Raw genomic sequence first — 20,192 nt, 5'->3', positions numbered from 1 at the left:
GGAACAGCTCTCAATTTAACTTTTTTTTCTATTGAAGAAAAGAGCCATTTACATCTTTCATAACGTAAAAAAGTATCACTGTAACAAGACCTGCTCCATTTCTCTGTATAGTTTTTGTTACTCTAATTACAGCTCTTCAAAACTGCCACGTGTCCCTTCAGCTGAAAGATCAACAGCAACTTGTGTGGAGGTCTCCAAACATTCATCGAGGACCAGTACATCTTCTCCAGAAAATTTCAAGCTCAGTTGTTTCGATAGATCACAGCGTGGGGCTCCGGGCACTGAAATGTGTCATCCCATCACACCAGGGTCAGACAGTGCACTCCTCTACTTACTGTACGCTTTTCATTTGACAGTGTACCTGATGCTGCCTTCTTTCCGCAGTCACTCAGGGGAGTGCTTTATTACATGTTAAAAGACAAGATATGTATTGAAAGTAGCAATTTTATTTGAGTTAAAATTATTTACAAAAACCCAAAGACATACTTCATGAAACTGGTACAAACTATTTTTCCTGCCGTTGGCTTTTGCTCCAAAGATCACAGCTGAGAAATACTGTATAAAATAAAAATAGGATTGGATTCAGAAAAGTACTCTACTGTTCTAATTTCCAATTGAGATTATTTACACAAATATTTACAATGGAAAAAAAGTTACTTTAAAACTTTAATTTGCAAGTTGGCCTCAAGTACCCTTTAATGCAGAGTTATTTGAGGGTCTAACACACAAAAATGCACTGCAGCTCACAGGGTGATTTCTCCCCCCACCCTCAAAAAAAAAAAATCTGCATTTGTCAGTGCTTGACAATTAGTTACATTTAAAAAAACTGTTAAACACTGAGGTAAATCAATTCCCAAACAATTACCAGTGTAACAAAGAAAGGTATTGTCCCTGCTTTCCCCTTCATCGCAGCCGTACTGTCTCTTGCCATCGCTCCACAGAAACTCTACCATCATTTTGCAATCTTTTAAATGACAAGGTCTTAAACCAGGATAGATGGACAAAATATTCAATAGTTTCCTCTTGATATACATCATTTACATACAGCTGAGTCGTTTGGGTTTGGGTTTGTTGTTAAACAAAGGGAATACAACCTCAACAACTTTTCTAAGTTACACTGATACACTAAGTTTTAGAAGGTGATGAGAGAAAACGCAAAAAAGAATGACCAACATAGGATTTTTGCCGCTAATCAGTTACTTCCTTACAGAATTCTCAACAATCTGCATTATCAAAAATAGGAAGACATAGAAGGCAGCCACTGTATGTAAAAAATTTACAGCTGGCACTGATACAAAAGCACAAGTTCGTAACTTTATACATGGAGATAACAAGATCTAAAAGCAGGTTAGATTTCCTGTTACTTCCCCCTCATTATACATAGAACTAATATTTTTATGGCTTCAAGTTTTACAAATTCAATGGAATAACAAGATTTAACTATTATACAGGTATTTAAAAATGTGATGAAGCAGATCTCAGAACAGTCTGCAAATATTCAAGACCAGCTTAATAAAAATAATTACCAATTCTGTTGGTCTGAATAACGAGTGCAAGAAAAAAAATAATTAAAAAAAAATAATGTATTTTTCTGGGATTTCTTGTTCCATTTCAGTCTTCAAACACAATGCTTTTGCTGTGAACTAGACCTCAGACTGAACAAAATCTTAGCTATATCAGCAATTTAAGGCTTTGTGTTGTATGCATTTAAACTTTGACATACTACAGAAGGATGAAATAGAAAGATTATGTCAGCTGGAAACATTAATCCCATTGGTGTTTTAGCCTCTTCAAAATTCTTCCCCCTACAACATCCAAATTCTTGGTATCGAGCATTATAAAATACATCTTGAGTATTCCTTGAAACAAATCTAAACAGCATTTCAAACTTCTTCCTTACTAGAAGTGAAAACTGCCCTGGGAATGAATATCTTCCCTCCCAGCCTCCCCCCCCCCCCTTTTTTTTTTTTGTTTCTTAAACAGGGCACAATTTTTATTTCTTTTGTGGATAACATACCCTCTCAAATGGCTTTACGTATTCATGGGTTTGCATGCTTCTTGGAATTACAAAGTGTTATGGTCTTATCAGTTTACAGTACATGGGCCATGACAGTCTTAGAACTGAGAAATAGTTCGACAACCTAATTTCAATCAAAACAGTATAAAAAATAAACTATCCAATCCTCACCTCTTTGGATTCCAACAAATTTTAAATATAGACAGTAGTTAAAATCACAAAAGTATTTAAAAATTTGTATTTTACGATTTTGGAATAATCTAGTAATAAAAAAGCAAGAGCAAATTAAACTCAAATAGGAGCGGTGCTGCTGTCCAGAACTTCTTTATTAGAACATTTGATACCTCAGTAGCTAAGCTGCCTTTGCACCTGGCTGGCATGAAACAGTGGCTCAACAGTAAACAGCAGTTGCACTATCAGCAGCAAGTTTTTCCCCTTGAAACTGGTCACGTACAAAGCAAGAAAAAAAGATAGGGAGGATAAACCCTGCCAAAAATATTTAAATACTGCACTGCATCATAAACAGCATAGTTTCTTTATTTACTTTCCTCAGAACCTTTTTCCCCTCATTTTTGATAGTTGCAGATTGATGTAGTAACTGTCTTTTAGAAAATGCTGGATGCATGGTTAAGAGACCAGGTAGCCTTAAAAATCCGAACGTGAATGATATAGATGAATGCTCTTGGTACATCCTTCAAGGACATTTCATGACTTCTTTTGTCTAAGGGTAGCTCCAGCATTAGAGTGCTTGCAGCGGAAGTTAAGTATCTAGCAGTGTTCCAAGTATTCAATCACCCTAGAGATGGATTTCTGGCCTGTTGTTCCAACAGCACACTGGAAAATGTGACACAAAACAAAGTAAGCATTTATACAGTACCATTTAAAAACATTTTAGGGTTATGCTTGTTTCAGAATTTTAGGACTTAGACATATCACTAAAAACAATTAGGTTCAGAAAGAGAACTCGAGCATTTTCCTGATGAGTAACATACAAGTGGAATGAAAGTAGCTCCAAATTAGTACAATGAGGAAATAAAAGACATGCAAACAGGCCTCCTGAATGTGAAAGCACAGAAAATGACCCTAACCTCTTTTAAAGCCCACTGAAAAATCCTGAAAGCTTCTAGAAACGTATGGGATATTGGCAGACGACAAAACCACAAAAATAGCATATTTTCATAAACTTAAAATATGCATTACTTACAGTAAGATTCATAAAACTGAGAAATTTTTTGAGCATTTCAGTCATTATTGAGAAATCTCCTTCAGGTAAGTATTCCCTCACAGTAGTCACGTTGATCTAGGAAAGAAATAGTTATTTTAAGTTGGGAAATACTTCTCCAACACCGAGGGCCATGTTACTCTATATGTGAGAAGGCACAAGACAAATGTATTCAGAGCATAATTAGGAGGGCACTTTGCTATCATCTCTGTGATTCAAGGCTCTCAAGGCTCTTTATGTTTACGGTGTTTATTTCTAGGGCACAACAATTCCTGCAATCTTCTTGTTTAAAGATTATTACCATCAAAGCTCCCTATGGCCTAACAAGGTTACCAAGAACTGAAACAGAAACAAAATGACTGGGTTACTCTCCTGACACACAGGGAAGTTCCTTTCACAATTAATAAAGAAAATAATTCTCAACACTTAATGTCAGTATGACTCTACATACTAAAATTATATAAAGGTAAGCAAGAAGTAAGTAACAAGTTTCAGAACAGCGTGCTGAACAACATTTCTGCCATCACTGTAAATTTAAACTATCCTGAAGGTAGATCTGAACCTCACTTTCATTTGAACACGTATCTGACGCAAGAGTCTGAAGTTTGCAGACATCAGCATTCCATATTTAAGTATTAACTCCAACTTCTACTCTGTATTTCCAGTCTGAGATAATCATCTTCAGATTATGTGGACCTACACAACTTCATACAACTTCACTGGAAATAAAAATCAGACCAGGATGAAAAAACTAACAAGCAGACATTAACTTGCTTAGTGAAATTACTGAAAAACAAAGCAAGCTGTTACAGTTAGAAAAGTTGCAGGCAAGCCAATTTGCCTTTCCAAAGTAAGCTCATTTGTGGTCTAAGACTAACAACAAATGAGAGGGAGGTACAAAAGATTAAATACTCAAATCCATTTTCCTTTGATAAACATACTGATGCTCAGAGGATTTGTTTTGGATTGAATACTTCTGGCAACTTTCCACAGAACTACAGACATCAGTGTAGCTGAATAAGTGTACTAGCTCTCACCGAACCCTAATTTAATGAACACATTTCAGTAATGCAAATTATTACTTCATTAAAAAATCTACTGGAGTTAAGAGTGAGTTATGGACTTGTTCCCTTACTGGACTCTCTTGGCAGAGGCAGCCTAGAAGCAGCGCTGTGTATGAGGCCACAATGCAGTCTTCCATGTGCTTCCCAGCATGCTGAAGAGCTGTAAAAAGAGACAACTCAGTGTATTGTATCCTCTAAGCAGCTGGTATCTTTTACTGCTTTAAATACAATCTTTCATTATCACTTTCAAGAGTTCTATTTTCTCAAACAAAATGACTTTTTGCTCTGAGACTTCAGCATTAGAATCTTACTTACTAACTTAGGAACACATGTCCTTTGACAGAAGCGTTCGTTCCCTTTCGAAGTCATTACACTGTACAGTAATTTTACTATTGTAATGTACAAACTGTATGTTCAACACAACAAAGCACAATTCTGCTTCCTGTAATGCTATAAGCCTGTAATATGTCCACAAAAAGATTTCTGTGTTACGGACAACAGACAGAACTCTTGTTAATGGCTCAGCATTTTCGGGGGGAGAACCACAAATAGCTACAACAGAGCACAGCTGATGGCACTGAAAAAAGGAGGAAGCATAAGTTGCAGAATAAGATACCATTCTACTAGAAACGTCTAGAAAGAATGCCATTTCTGAGGGTTTCTTACACAGGATGTCTCAAAAAAACCCGAGCAACCGACAGGGCTTTTTTTGTTCAGCTTCTGTTGTTTTAAAAAAGGGCCTGACAGAAGGTACTATGAGGTAACAAGTAGTAAAGTTTCTTCTATTGCTCATGCTTCATGTCTGAACTGCTCCCACTCATGCTCTTGTAATAGTTTTGCAAGAAAATATGCTGAAATTTCAACCCAGTGGACTGCAGATAGGAAGCGTAAGTTATGCCAAAACAGAATTCCTTAATGATTCTGAGCTCATCAAAACAACACAACGTACCTTTATTAAGATCAAGTTCTTCATCATCTTCTTCCTTCTTATCTTTTTCTTCAGTACTATCTGACTTTTCAGTGGAGACCCACTGTATCTCCCCGCTTGTTTCTTGCCACTCTCCACTCTTATCATGCTGAGCAGTAGGAGCTTCTTTAATCAGTTTATCTGTTTGGCTCTCAGCCAGCTGTGCCGCCCGCTCACGCTCAAGAAACAGCTGATGGGGAAAAATTTCAGAAGATTTCTATTATAAATTAAACCCTAAACACATTGAATTAATACTTGAAAGTCTATTTCCCCTTCACAATTCACCCCTTTAATACAGTTAGCCTTCAATACTATTCTTCGCAATAGCTTTTTCTTCTTCGTAGGATAATCAGATTTATCACACTAATGCTGTGCTCTGCAGAAAAGGCTTCCCACCCTCTCCAGTGCTGAACCAATTGCCAGGCTTCTCTTGGCTGCCATAAATGCTTAATCATTTTCTTTGAGACACAGCATGAAGACTAAAAATTGCCAGATATGTAAAAAGCAAAAAATTTAAAGTAATTTCAAATGACTTGAGCCATTTTAAGGTGAATGTTACTCAAGGTGTTCTCATACTTTACACTTACATCTTGTGAATTACTGCCCAAATCATATAACCATCAATTTTAAATATGACTTTGCAGAGCTATATACATTAAGATATGTAATGTTAAGATCTTGATTACTGATCTTTTTTGTCTGCTGCTGGGCAGTTATTTCATAAAATTAAATGGGATCACTGCTAAAAGCATCCATAAACTTATCTCCATTTAAGTAAAAAGGTTGTAAATCAAAATTCTTAATTCCTTTTCTTTTAGTTACCACATTGGAACTTAATTCACAAGAAACAGTGGTTGATTTATACTTTAACAAGTTAGTCAATACAACATTTAAGAATGCTGTCCCACACGTCTGTTACATTCATAATTATGGCTCTTATTAAAAAAATGGCTACAGCATGATTTTTAGAAATGGTCTGAAACTCCCATTAAGACAGCACTTTGAAAAATCTATGGTAGCAAAGTAGATAACATCAGTAACTTACAAATTTTACAATTGTTTAAAAGCACAACCAGAAATAAACCCTACAGGAACAAGAAAGCTTAACAGAGCAGGAGAGCAGCTTTTGGATGCCAGTAGCAGACACCACTCTCTTTTACCAAGAAAGCTGTTTCTGTAAAGGACAGTACTGAAAGATCCAAGCCGTCAGCGGCACCTCTCTTCCCCCCCCATGCTGTATTACATTCTCAGAATGCCTAACAGATTAAAATTCTGACAAAATCCTTCACTGCTGAGTTCTTCCTTCTTCCGTGAATTTCTGGTGATGAAAAACTATACCAATTACAGGAAAAACACATTTTGGGGTCATTTCTTACCTGCACTAAAGCCTGAACAGCATCAATCTGTCCACTTATCTTTAGGCTATCATCTCCTTCTCCCGTACAGAATGAGTCAAAAGAACAAGATGTTTCCATATTGACGAGACAGTGCCTGTTCCGAGCACTATATTCTACTAGATTGATCAACAGACCCAATCCCTGAAAGAATTGTATAGTCACACATGAAAAAAATCTAGCAGAATATCCATTCAGATAAATGTCTTCTTTAGGCTTCATCTTTCTGAGTACACATAACTTACTAGCACACCTTTATAAAACAATTTGATAAACAGAGGGATCAGGATTTAGAGAAATATGAGGCAAAAATGAGAATCCTGTACACAAATTCCAGATTTTCCAATTCTGAACCAAAATCGTTCTACGTGTTCTTAAAGGTGAAAATGTATTTCTTGATAACAGATTCAGGTGTCCAACCTTCAGCTTCTCTTCTTCAAAGATCCTTCACATACACTGTTTCAGTGTTATTATTTAGGTCATGTGGACCTCTTTTATGCATGCTGAGGTAAGTCAGACAAATCTGTATCCAAAATCATATCAAACGTATTCTTTCTAAAATTGAAAAGGTGTTTGAAAATGAGATAATACACAGACTTACTAACCTAAATCTCTCAATTCATCTACTTTTCCCATAAAACACAGAGAAAATGGTAATGGCTCAACCATCAAATCCTTCAGCAACTTTCCCCTGGACTTCACAGAAACCTTCTTTAAGAACCTCACTAAGCATACAGTCAATGAAGACTGCACAGACAGCTCCTTAACTTGGAACTGGAGCAGTGAAAGCCACAACCAAGCAACAAAACATGTTAATGTAACAAATACAAGAGCTTACCAGCACCCGAATATCAAATCTCTGTTCTTGAGGTAGGAACTTCGGAACATGAAGCACACAGTTCATAGCTGTGCCTATCAGACCATCTTGTTCACCTGTTTTTGTACTACCCCATTCTGTAAACAGAAAGAGTTTAAAGGCTCAACTGTGAACATATTGATTTTCATGGCTGTAAGCACATGGATAAAACCTTCTGGCCCTCTAGATGAGATGTACCCTCTTGGCCAAAGCCCAGATCTTGTTAGCACCTAACACTTGCAATTTACTCATCCCATTCTCAAAGATAAGTAACTTCTTACTGTAAAGTAAGCACCTACCATGCATATGTAAGAAAAGGGTTTACATTAATGTATTATCTGATGCTGTAACAGAATGTGAAACTGTTTGCTTTACCATTATCATTTGTTAGGTTGAGCAAGACACCGATGATGGCCCTCATGCAGTCTTCCACTGCTTTGCCCACATGGTTAGCTACATTCTGGTGAGGCAGAGGCTTATTGTCTGGTAAACAGATACTGTCTTCAGCACGATTATATCTCTGGATTAATTCCTCACAATGCTGCAGTGCTCTGCAAGAGAAGATATAGAACAAAATTACCTGGACAACATACAGGATATTTCATCTTATATTTATTCCACCAGGAAGACTACAAATACAGAACTCATGCACAATTTTTTTGATTCAATTATGAGATCTTTTATAAGCTCAAATGAAATTGTGAAAACAAGAAAGCTTTGTTGCTTAAAGCTTCATCAGCCTGAGATTTCAAGAGCAGAAGTACATTTTTCTTTCTAACTTTATCACACCGTCTTAGAGGAGGCATCTCTTCTCCCTATAATCAGAGCCTCTCACATCCTCTGACCATTCTGACAGAATTATCTAACTATTCTCTTGTCCTGTCCTCTCAGAGAGCTATCCCTATTCCGTAAGAAATAAATGAATAAACAAATTATGTTATTTTCCAGTATGAAAAACAATCATCTCATAACAGTAGTGGACTAGTCACAAGCTAAAACAGTTGAGTTTTAGAAAAGCAAAACTGAACAGCAGTTTTTCAATCCAGAAAGATCTAATTTTATGATGCATTTACTTGTAGACACAAACATTTAGAAGTCTGTGAATGACTTTAGCTGTCTGAAACTCAGACTACTTTGGTTATAAAGCTTGCTCTTTGAGGGACGTGGTTTAGAGAATATGGTGGTGATGGGTTGACAGTTGGACTAGATGATCTTAAAGATAATTTCCAACCTTAATGATTCTGAGTCTCCTGCATTAATTTGACATTGAAGTGCCAACACCAACATCAGTTACAAGCAATATTAAGATGTCAAAAACACATACTGGTCAAAACACCTGGCCTACAATCATGAAATTCTTTTTCCAGTCAAGTCTGCAAAGTTTTCAGCTTTACTTGCATTCCTGTGAACTACCGAGGCAGAGCAAGGGGGACACAATCTCTGCCAGTCAACAGAGACTTCATCCCAATTGACAAGTTGCTTAGGGAGTACAGTTCAGCACAGAATTCCTCCATCCTAAGTTATACTGTCAACTGCCTATTCTGCTTTGTTTCATTAAGCACTTAAACACATAATAAAATACTGAAAATAAAAGTAGCTTTCCAACTGCCCTCTTCTGTGCTCATCTTACCTTGGCACTAAAAGAGCTCAATACAATTTGCAACTTTAATAGAACCAACAATAACAGCACTACCTGTTGTTAGTACTCAGGAACTAAGTGATATCCTCATCTAAAATAATTTTAACATTACTTAACTTTACTTAATGAAAAGCAATATATAAGTTGAATATTTTCCCCCTACAATTTTTCTGTTAATACAACACTCATGCATATCATGTTTAATAAAATGTTTTTGTTTTTTTTTACAACTTACTTAGCTGAGGAGACTATGAGTTGTGAGTCTTTGTATGCTATCAGGTAGCTCTGATTTTCTGGATTATGCACAGTTACCTAAAAATAGGATAAAGTAATATTAAAAATAGCTTCTTATTTTACTTGAAAGCAGTATTCCTTTCTGTCACTACCCCAGTTTATTCAGTTCTGTCTTTCATGCTTATTAATCAACATAAACTTCCGCTTAACCAATATGCTGACATACTGTACCAGTACCTTGGAGTTTCCAGCTAATAATTAATACCAAAAGACTGCGACACTGAATATATTTCCAGATACATGGCATGCAGAAAGTCTGTAGCAAAATGCTCTGCCACAACAGAACCTGACTCCATATTCTGGGACTCTGCTGTCCCAGCACATGCCCACATGCATGCACATATGCAAATACTGTGTTATGTAAAACTTGATGTCTCTGAGAGCTTACTACGCATCTACGAGTTTTCCCTTGATTCTTCTGACTGGAATACAGAATCAATTTACACAAACAGTAGATGTTCCTCTATTTAACTTGCATTCTCTGTTATGTTGATTTTTGCCTTATTTCACAAATTCATAAAGACCATATTATATACATGCCACCCTCAAATTCATATATGAGTATTCCACCACTAAGCAAGCCTCTTTTACTGTGCTTGCAACAGTCTCTAAACGAATCCCATTCACTGAATACAAAACCAGAAATTGGATCTGAAAATTTCTCAGGATTCAAGTACAGAGATAGGTGCCATAACTTTTAAGTAGCAACCCTTATATTTGCTCATCTTTCTCAGTTTTTAGCTTACTGCTACAGTACCTTTGAGTTTATGGCTATTTTAGCAAAGAAAAGACACCACAGAAGCAATGTGCCATCAGGTTTAAGGTCACTGACCTACATTTTGAACCTGTGTATCACTTTTTGAAATGGAGTAACTCTAAAACATCACAACACTTCTTCTGTTTGCTTATAATATCAAAACTGACAGTTCTTGTCAGTTAAGATCTACAGAATTATTTAATTCTGTTCAAAGTTCTTGTTGAAAAACATTTACTATCTCAATAACCATGACTAACTCACTACATGGCAAGTTATCTTCTAGGCAGTTAGCTCATGTTTGAATGAGAGCAATTTTGGTACTATATATCAGTTTATTACTCTTAAGAAAACACAATCACAATGTGGTATTACCAGACACCCTATAAAAGCAAATTCATGCCAAGAAAACAATAACCATAAGCAGCAAGTTTTAATATCTTAAAGAACTTCAAAAAAGCATCCAATCACGTTCAGCTGAAGTCTTAACAACAGCACATTTACAATACCCAATACTGTATTTTCATACAGGATGGCAAAATTCCCAACAAGCATTCCAGGAACACTGATACACATTCCAGTGCTACTGTCACTAGTCTTCTTTTATGAAAACAAACAAACAAACCAGAAAAGCATTATACTGTTTCTCATATCACTACACATTCAAGGAACGTAGCAGTGAGAAGACGTGACTGAAAATCTGCTTTTCAGGAATGCAAAGTATTTATTCATACTTACACTTTCTAAGACCCGTAAACACCTTTCTGCACCCCATAACGAAGCAACTAATTTCTCTTCATCTTCATCACTGCTAAGGTGATCCACACATTCTTTAACTACAGAAAAAAAAAACCACAAGATTTTCCACTACTGATATGAGGCCTTCAAAAGCCATGCACAGAAATTATCTAAATATTATTAATGATTGGGATTTATTAACTATTCAAGGAGTTGTTATCATCCTTGTTTAACACTTTACAAAGCTGTCATACTAGGAAACAATCCTGACGATGCTATCAGCATTGTAAAATTTTGTATTTCACTTTCTTCTGACAAAGAAGATGCCGTACAGCACAGCATTGTGTTTCTTAACCATAAATATGCCCACATCTCCTAAAAACGCATTGTTTTGTAGAAGGAAAAAAAAAAATACACAACACAAACGCTGTCCCCAAAGTTCACAAGCCTGCAGCCACGTGCAAGCGGAACACTCATCTCTTCAATCCTTTCCTGGCCACCCCTCTGCTTTCTCAAAACCAAAATGTGCAGGAATTCATTTTAAAAATCCCACTTTCCTGTCCTTCAGTAAAAACAACAAAAAATCAGAACAAAACCAAACCACATCAAGAAACCACATGCTGCCAGGCCTGAAAGCTGTTCTATAAAGCTGTAAAGCAGTTTTAAACACCCACACTGGAGTGTATGCTGTACACAGATGATGGATGTAACACAATTATTTGTACTCTGTCTACACTTAATCCATTTTTAATCTTATACTACAGGCAAAATTATCCACATTCTGTTTAACCTTAAAGCTACTTTCAATCCCACATAGCAGAGATTAAAGTCATTAATGTTTCGCAATAATGTGACACAGAATTGGGTATTTTTAGAATTGACTTTTTTTTAACTCTTTAACAACAAAAAATGGATATTAAGAAAAGCAAACATCTGACATTTCTTCATTTTCCCACCCCGCCAAAGCAGAATCTCCAGCATACCTTTATCTACAATATGATCAAGACCACCTAGAAGTCGCAGTTCTTCTTTAAACCAGTCCCCAGCTCGTTTGGAGGTGAGAGACAACAGTGTCTCCATGGCCAAATGCCCGGTCTGAAAGAGTCGGATTCCAGAACTAGTGAAATCACTGTATGCAGCTGTAGCTGTATATCATATAAGCACATTTCATACAAAAGTCATCTAAGCAAAGGTAGAGGTTCTGAGTAGAAAAACCACCAGAGGGAGCAAGAACAGACAGAAATGGGTGCTTTTCTTTTTTCTAAAACAAAACAAAACAAAACACCAACTTGCTACTGATGAAGAAAAGATGTCCTTTTTCCAGATAGGGAAAAAAAAACCTGCTTATTTCTTCTGTTATTCCCGGATACGCTGCCTTTGCTGCTTGTACAATTCATTTGTTTCTAATGGAGGCTTTGTGTGTGTGTGTGGTTTCGTTTTAAATGTACTACTCACAACAATTAAGCTAAAGTGATGATAGAAGTAGGGTCAAGCTCCCCCCATTTATGAAGACATTACTATTTACCTCCATTTCCTAAAGGCCTCTATAAAAGGGAAATATTAATAGTAAAAGTTATTGTATACATACATACATATATGTCCAATATGTGTAAGATTTACTCTAACACAGAATCTGTAATCTCCAAAAAACACACGGGTAAACCTGGGCTATTATACACCTAATAACTCCAAGTGCTACAAATTCAACAACGAACAGTTAGAGAAAAAGCTGTGAGGCTTTCTTAAAGAGAACTGAATTTAACCACTTTCAAGTTATCTTCCTTCCCTGACACGTCTCATTTGTAATGCTTCTAAGGAGAGCTGTGCTCATTCTGAGCCGTGAAGCATATTCCAGGAGTACATTAATGCAGACTCAGCACTTCCTGGGAATAACAGTACTCACCGGGTTTGAATAAATCTCACTACCTTTGAACACCAAGTTATTATCTGCATGAATCCTCTCCACCAACCCTGACAGCTTTAGCTGCTTTCCTTGCTTTCAGAATACTGACTTCCAAGCAGAAGAAAGTTGAAGATCAATGCTGACAAAGAGTTACCCACTCAAGTTCTCAGCTATCTCATTATTTATTTTCTTTATGAAGCAACTTCTGCAGAGACTAAAAAGAATAACATGTCACCAGATGAAAAGAAAATTCACCTGTAATTAAATCATCCAGCGTAAGATCCACCTGCAAGCATCAGATAGAGTGGGCTACACTGACAAAAGGAAGACTAAACTTCTTAGGGTTGATCTTCTCCTAAACCAGAAAAAACCTGGAATTCATCACCTGTTCATTGCACAGAGAAATCCTTTTCGGTTTCTGTGTTTACATTTTTCAATGCTGAGAGCAGTCTACAAAGCTGAATACATTTACAAGTACTCAAAAATCCATCCAGCCTCATTTCCAGTTGGGAGTCACAGAAACATTTTCTGCATGAAGATACAGGCAGGGAGGCATTGGTCACCTCCATTTGATCTGAAGTAGATTCAAAAATCTAACACGCAGTTGGTAAAGCACAAACTGGAGCTACCAAAACATCTGTTGCAATCCTTCTGTTTTTCAGTGGTTATGTCCAAGTTGGAAAAAACACAGATCTTTTCTGCAACTCAAGAAGATGTGCATTTTTTTCTTAGCAATTTCTGCCTGCCTGACATCTGATACAAAATTGAGATTACTTATTATATCTCAAAAGGCTTGCAAATATTCTCTAAACACTGTACAGACTACTTCTAGATGGTGCAGCTGGGAGGAAACCAGTTTCCATCTGTGAGGTACTACAGTATTTAACACATTTACAACAACAGCTCAATATGATTTTAAAAAATAAAGATGTCTCAGGAAAAAGAACGATTTTTTAGTAATATTTTTCTTTATTCATGGATAATTTTCTTGCAGAACTGAGTCTCTCTTAGTATACCCTCTGCCTTTTAAAACTCAGACCAACTGAGATTATGAATATTAGAAAAATTTAATAGAAGACAGTGGCCTGTGTGGCTACTTACTTTAGCAATCAAGAACCTGTAAGCAGCTGTTCCATGCTTGATAAATGGAGCTGTCTTACATTTTATAATGCAGAAGATCTATCAGACCGAGTAAGACACCGATCATACCAATTCCTTGCTAATCATCACCTAGAAAGCACAGCTTGTTCTGTGTTGCTATCTTAAGATTGTATCCTATGCATTACCAGAGAAAGCAGAGAAAAATCAACTCAATCTTATTCTGCCTTTGCCAATTTTGAAGGCCAGAAAAACCACTGAGTTCCTTATCTATATGTTTAGTGAGTTTGTAGGAAATAAGCCTAAAAATCAAATACTGGAACAACGATCATTTGTCAACACAAATCACTTAGCAAGGTTAAGAATTGCATCAAGATTATCCGTCCTCCCTTAAAACTCAGCTCCTCCTAATGCTGTGTAATACTGACTTTCGGTATCAGTTCAGCAATCTGCTCCACAGCTAGAATTTAGAGTGGGAGACGGGGTGCCAAAAGCAACAAGAAATTCCTAGAACTTAAAGGACAAAACTAAGTCACCAGAACTACTAAAGAGAATGCCAGTTCATCAACGCAGAGTACCTTTTAAACTAACACAAGATGGAATACCATCTTATCTTGAGATTACAAACAAGAGTTGAAATGTTTGTTGCAGAGATAAAACTTTGAGAAGCTCAATTCATAATCAACAGATTAGAAAAGATGCTCTTAAAAAAAAAGACTTTTAAATTCATTTTATTTTTAATATTATGCATTTTAATTTTAATTATATATTTATATATTTTTTTAATTTTAATCTAATAAATTTTATTATTTTAACTTTATTTTTCAAACTAACTTGACACTAGCTTCAAATTATAGTCAAATTTACTTTGAAACAAAAACGTGCTCACTCTGCAGCATCTAAAGGTGCATTCATAAAGCACCAGTAAGCTTGAGAAAGGAAGCATAAAATAAACAGCCCTCGTCCAAACTTTAGATTATCGATACATCAGCCACTGCACTTCGAGCACAGAGAAAATGGTTTCTGAAAGTCAGATTTGTTCATTTACTTTTAAACGTGGGTACTTGCACCACTGTTTCAGTTTGGCCCACAACACTCTTACTCTCACGTAACAACCCTACTGCTTGTAGATGTAAAACAGATGAAAATTTAAGCAAAGAAGGTCAAATAAACTAAATGAGTCCTGAAACATAATTACTTCAAATCTTACTGCTTTTTAATAGCTACCTGTAACGAACTACACCCTTAGCAACAGCCAGTGGTGACAGCTGAAGAACAGAACTTTATCCTCCTAAAAAGCTTTTATAACAGAAATTTTAGACTTTAAGAAGATACTTGCAATGCAATCAAATATACAGAGAAAGTTGACAGTGTCGTGACTTGTGAGTTATGAGATAGGAAATGAGGGCTGCTGCTTATCAATTCCATTTTATATTAAGCATTTCAATATCATCAAGGTTTCCAAACAAAAGCATGATACCCACCGTGATGTTTTCGAGATCAAGATGTTTATTGTGGACAGTTTCACACAGTCTCCGAATTTTTTCCTTAATTTTATTCATGTCTTTCTCGTTCAGCAGCTTGGCAGAAGAAGCATCTTGTTCCAATTCCAACAGCCGTATCATCAGATCTAAACTAGCTCTGTCCAAATCCATGTTCAAACGGTCCCTACTCAAGATGTACATCAGAGCTGCTGTACAAAGGGACAAATTCTTGGGTAGGGAAAGGAAAAAGAAAGAAAACCATTTTTAATAATCACATTAAGCTAATGAGATGAAACCTTCCTTATGTTACTCTGACCTATTTATTTCCAAGGAAACCACGACAGAGATAAAGAACACAGTAACACTATTTGAGAGAGGAAATTCTCATCTACAAAACACTGTTCTTCAACGCAGTCACTGAATAGCTTTGAATTTTGGCCAGTGATGAACAAGAGCCTGCAGGCTGCACTTGTGAAAATCTGCACTGGTGGAGGTGATCACTGTCACTGCTGCTGAAACACACCACCCACTGCCTCACTCCTAGAGACCTATTGGTCTCCATAAACATTCACAAGTGCTGATGAATGTCAATGGGTGCCTTTTTTTTCCTGCATGCAGGACACACTTTTGTGTCATACACACTTCCACGTTGGACACCGTTCTATCAGACTGCCCCTCTGCTGCCATCTGTCACACAGCAACAATATGCAACAGACCACAGCTGGAAAGGTTCCACCTCTATGCCACGCCTTCAGGATCCACCCATAAAACAAAAACATCCAAGGAGGCCCCATCTCCACTAGCACTTGCATATTCTGGTACATGAATGGATTCATTGTAGCTAGTTAATAACACATTCTTCTAACCCACAGGAATGAGGCAAATAATTCAATACATTCATAAAGCTCTGGTTGAGAAGCAGGTTTGTCTGCTTTTGAGAGATGCAATGCTGCAACTGAATAAAATGATAATTCCAGTGACACAGAATTATGGAAGAGAGAGATGGCAGAGGAACAAAGTAAAAAGTCCATGGTATGTGCCAACAGTGGTGAAAATTCAAGTTAGGCGGGTTAAGCTAGTGACAGAAGGCATCAAAAAGATCCTAAGGATGGGAAAGGAAGACAAAAAAGCATTTGGTGACATACACCCCAGGTCTGCCAAGCAGGTCTCAAGTTCTGCCAAGCAGGTCTATCAGTCAACAGCTTACCCAAACCTTTCCTGCACAACCACATTTCATTTCCACCACAATTTTGCTTTTTGGAAGCAAAGAGTATAAACCAAAGCAGCTCCTCCTCCCACATCAGTTTTTCAACTAGAACACGCTATTAGCTCAACCACCCCTATCTTAGGAAGAAGTATCAGAAATGGTCTATAGGGACTTCATACTGGCTAAAGAATATCTAAACCTTCTTCAAGAAAGAGCTGTAACTCGTCCTCATGAGGATCCAGAAAAGCAAAGGCAGAAGGTGCTGTCAGGAAGAGATAAATGACAGTAAGAGCAAAGAGATCAGACGAAAGCTATCTGTCTGGCTGGCAAGTACAGCACTGCTGCCAAGAGACCCATCTATCCAGATGAGCTCCCAACAATAAGGAGTAAAAATATACATAGGGAATCAAGCTGTGCTGGGCACAGTACTTCCATAATCCTTTTTAGAAATCTGAGGGAGTCTATCGGTCTTCCTTTGAGTAACTGATTGAACTCAATTCTGAAAGAAGAGTGAACAAGCTGAATTGTATGTATTGCAATTTTTTTTTTTTTTTGGCGTAAGTGGTAAATCTAAAATGCAGAAAAGTTAAATTCACATCACAGAACTAAAGCCTGGGAAGTGCAGGGCACACAGCTCAACAGGAAAGAGCTGAATTTCTGGATCATAACAGATTAACATTTTGTTAACAGTTCAGTCAACCACCAAAGCCATCATTATCTGCGTCTGTTTTAGAAGCAAGCAAAAATCATACCTGGTCATACCAGGTAGTACCAGCATCTCCAAAGCAGGATTAGGCAGCTGACAGTCTATCAGAAAGTATGCTAAAATGCCTTCTTGGCTGAGACAGGGAAACCCTTCAAGGCACAGATGAATAAAATGCATTTGGAACACTGAAGGAAGCAAGAGTTTTTAAATCTACGGCTTCTTTCACAGTACAACTTCAAGGCATAGGATTACTTTTAAGAAATGAAGCTTAGCTGTGAGTATCACTCTTCCAGCTTTGACAGCTGGACCGTGCAAGACAGGATGCATTCTACACAACCTGCCCAGAGATGACTTTAATTTCTATTTATTTTCTCCAATAAACTTGCAATATTATCATTTAAATTATAGAAATTATATGTGGTTTAAGTTGGAAGACATTTCAGGTTACTGGAAGTCTACACTTTTTGTTCCTTCAGAATGGCAGTTCTCAGGACAGGAAGAAGTATGTTCTAGTGAACAGCACTACTCAGCTGTTCAAATTCCTCAAAGGACATTCAGTTTCTGACAATGAAAAACTATGCAGTAGTTGAGAGAAACTGCAGCTTGTATGGTATGGACTACTAACATTTAGGCATTTCAAAACGTCCGAGACTGCTCTTGGACCACTACTTAGAATATTCTGATTTACAGATACTTACAAGCCTGATAAGGACAGTCAGACTAATTCTCCAAGACTGTACCAAACTCTTGCTTCTCTTAGGATGCCTTCTTTGCAATCCAGTTGACTTTCAATTACACAGTGAGTAATGGCTTTTTGTCCGTGTAAGCACCTGTCATCACTTCCCTTCAGACTTTCCAACCCAGGTTTTAACATGCTTAGATTAAAAAGGCACCAAGGTGGGAACTAGGATGTTACATAGAAAGTTTCAGGCTACAGGAAGACTGCCAGATTGCAAAAAGGAGAGGAGTTGCTATGTGTAACAAGAACTCGATTCCTGCAACAAGGAAAACTTAAAGACAATCAGGCCAACAAGCTCCTAAATGCACAACTGCAAGAGGAAAATAACGATGCTGCAAAATAAGTAAGAACTTCAGATAGTGCTTATCACAGAATCACAGAATGGCCTGGGTTGAAGAGGACCTCAAAAATCATTGAGTTTCAACCCCCCTGCCATGGGCAGAGTCACCAACAACTAGAGCAGGATGCCCAGAGCCACATCCAGCCTTGCCTTGAATGCCTCCAGGGATGGGGAATCCACAGCCTCTCTGGGCAACCTGTTCCAGTGCATCACCACCCTCTGAGTGAAAAACTTCCTCCTAATATCTAATGTAATCTCCCGTCTTAGTTTAAAATCATTCCCTCTCTTCTCCTGTCCCTACCAACCCATGTCAACAGTCATTACCCCCTCCTGTTCACATGCTCCCTTCAAGTACTGGAAGCCCACAGTGAGGTCTTCCCAGATCCTCCTCTTCTCCAACCTCAACAAGCCTCAACCTTTCTTCACAGGAGAGGTACTCCAGCCCTCTGATTAATCTTAAAGGTCCTTGTTCCAAGAGCTCTGCATCTATCTTGTGCTGGTGGACCCAGGCCTGGATGCAGTAACTCCTGAACACAAAAAATTTTGCTCTGATGAGTAAGTGTTCAAGGCAGTCAATGACATAGGTTTCAGACAACCTCAAGCGCCACCATGCAGAGAATTCTAACTTGAGAAGGAGGGAGGCAAATCATCCGTACAGGTCATTTTTGATCCTAAATAAATAAATAATCAAAACCACACAAAAAAAAAAAAAATCCAAAAAACCAACATTCTTATGTATTGGAGTAGTAAACCTGTGTCCTGTTTCATTTGCTTTTGTTTTTCTCTTGTTGTATTCCTGATGATACTTATCCTGCCTCAAAATGAAGGCTGTGGAAGGGGAGAAAAGAGTAAAACAAATATTTGCTCTAAGCAGAATTTAAGGCATACTTACTATTGCTATCCATTCTTCTACAGTATTCAGAAAAACAAACTATAGTTGAACACATACTCTAGAAGCTGCAGGCCAACTACACCCACTCTCATCCTTGTCTTCTCTTGCTTATTCTATTTATACCCCAACTTACAGGAACAGATGGTAATTTTCTGGGGTTCAGTGCTACATTCAAAGCACTCTTTTTTTATTTTGTTTTTATTCACATGCTCAAGACATTACAAAAATCCCATTTCTGTGCTTAACTACTGACATCTATAATGAAAATACACATTTTACTTGACAAATGAATACTACTCCATAGTCTTCAAAACGCAGCTAAAGAGACAAAGTCAACCTATAGAAAATAAATCAAATTGCAGCTTAGAAGAGAAATCTATAAGCACATTATATCCAACAAGTACTCGTCATGTAAAAATTCTGGGGTCACAGCTCAAGAAGATAACAAGCTATTCTGCTTTCTTTACTGACTGAATAATTGCTCTGCATCCACTATTTTATATTCTTCTGGCGATCAGCAAGTCATCTGCTTTCTCAGTCCATTCCACTGTGCAGTACAAGCGAATGCAGGATACACCCAAAGTGTATCATTACGACAGTACTGTCCCACTTCCAAAATACTACTCCAGAAGTATCAACAAATTAATTGTACTATTTTTCTCGCAGTCCCCATTCGTCTTAAATCAGTTCATCAGCCATGGAAGTTTCATGTAATGTGATCTGTTATTCTTGAGTTGCCTCACACTACGATTTAGTGGAGAAATTTCTTTTGATTTTAAACAAGTTACAACTGTAGTGAAACAATGAGAGAATGAACAGGTAGTTTATAAAGACAGCGAGGTTATACAAAAAAGCCACAGCTGAAACATACACTGATA

At 37.3% G+C, this 20,192-nt stretch overlaps 1 protein-coding gene across 4 annotated transcripts in view; it reads right to left on the bottom strand.

The window, feature by feature from the left end:
* Positions 1 to 426: 426 nt before the first annotated feature.
* The window catches only part of WAPL (WAPL cohesin release factor), a 62,019-nt gene continuing 42,253 nt past the window's right edge, over positions 427 to 20,192 (bottom strand). For all 4 annotated transcript variants that reach the window (XM_065746773.1, XM_065746772.1, XM_065746774.1 and 1 more), the window contains 11 exons: positions 15,431 to 15,658; positions 11,929 to 12,040; positions 10,946 to 11,043; positions 9,395 to 9,471; positions 7,896 to 8,071; positions 7,503 to 7,618; positions 6,647 to 6,808; positions 5,253 to 5,460; positions 4,375 to 4,463; positions 3,222 to 3,317; positions 427 to 2,851 (listed from right to left, as the gene is read on the bottom strand). In XM_065746773.1, the coding sequence (XP_065602845.1) occupies positions 2,786 to 2,851; positions 3,222 to 3,317; positions 4,375 to 4,463; positions 5,253 to 5,460; positions 6,647 to 6,808; positions 7,503 to 7,618; positions 7,896 to 8,071; positions 9,395 to 9,471; positions 10,946 to 11,043; positions 11,929 to 12,040; positions 15,431 to 15,658 (1,428 nt within the window). In that variant the 3' untranslated portion in view covers positions 427 to 2,785. The remainder of the gene's footprint in view (positions 2,852 to 3,221; positions 3,318 to 4,374; positions 4,464 to 5,252; positions 5,461 to 6,646; positions 6,809 to 7,502; positions 7,619 to 7,895; positions 8,072 to 9,394; positions 9,472 to 10,945; positions 11,044 to 11,928; positions 12,041 to 15,430; positions 15,659 to 20,192) is intronic.

Source organism: Cyrtonyx montezumae, unplaced genomic scaffold, assembly GCF_038088225.1.
Source record: "Cyrtonyx montezumae isolate F1298 unplaced genomic scaffold, pur_monq_1.0 scaffold_4, whole genome shotgun sequence".
Classification (NCBI taxonomy): domain Eukaryota; kingdom Metazoa; phylum Chordata; class Aves; order Galliformes; family Odontophoridae; genus Cyrtonyx; species Cyrtonyx montezumae.
This window is presented reverse-complemented; position numbering and strand designations above follow the sequence as displayed.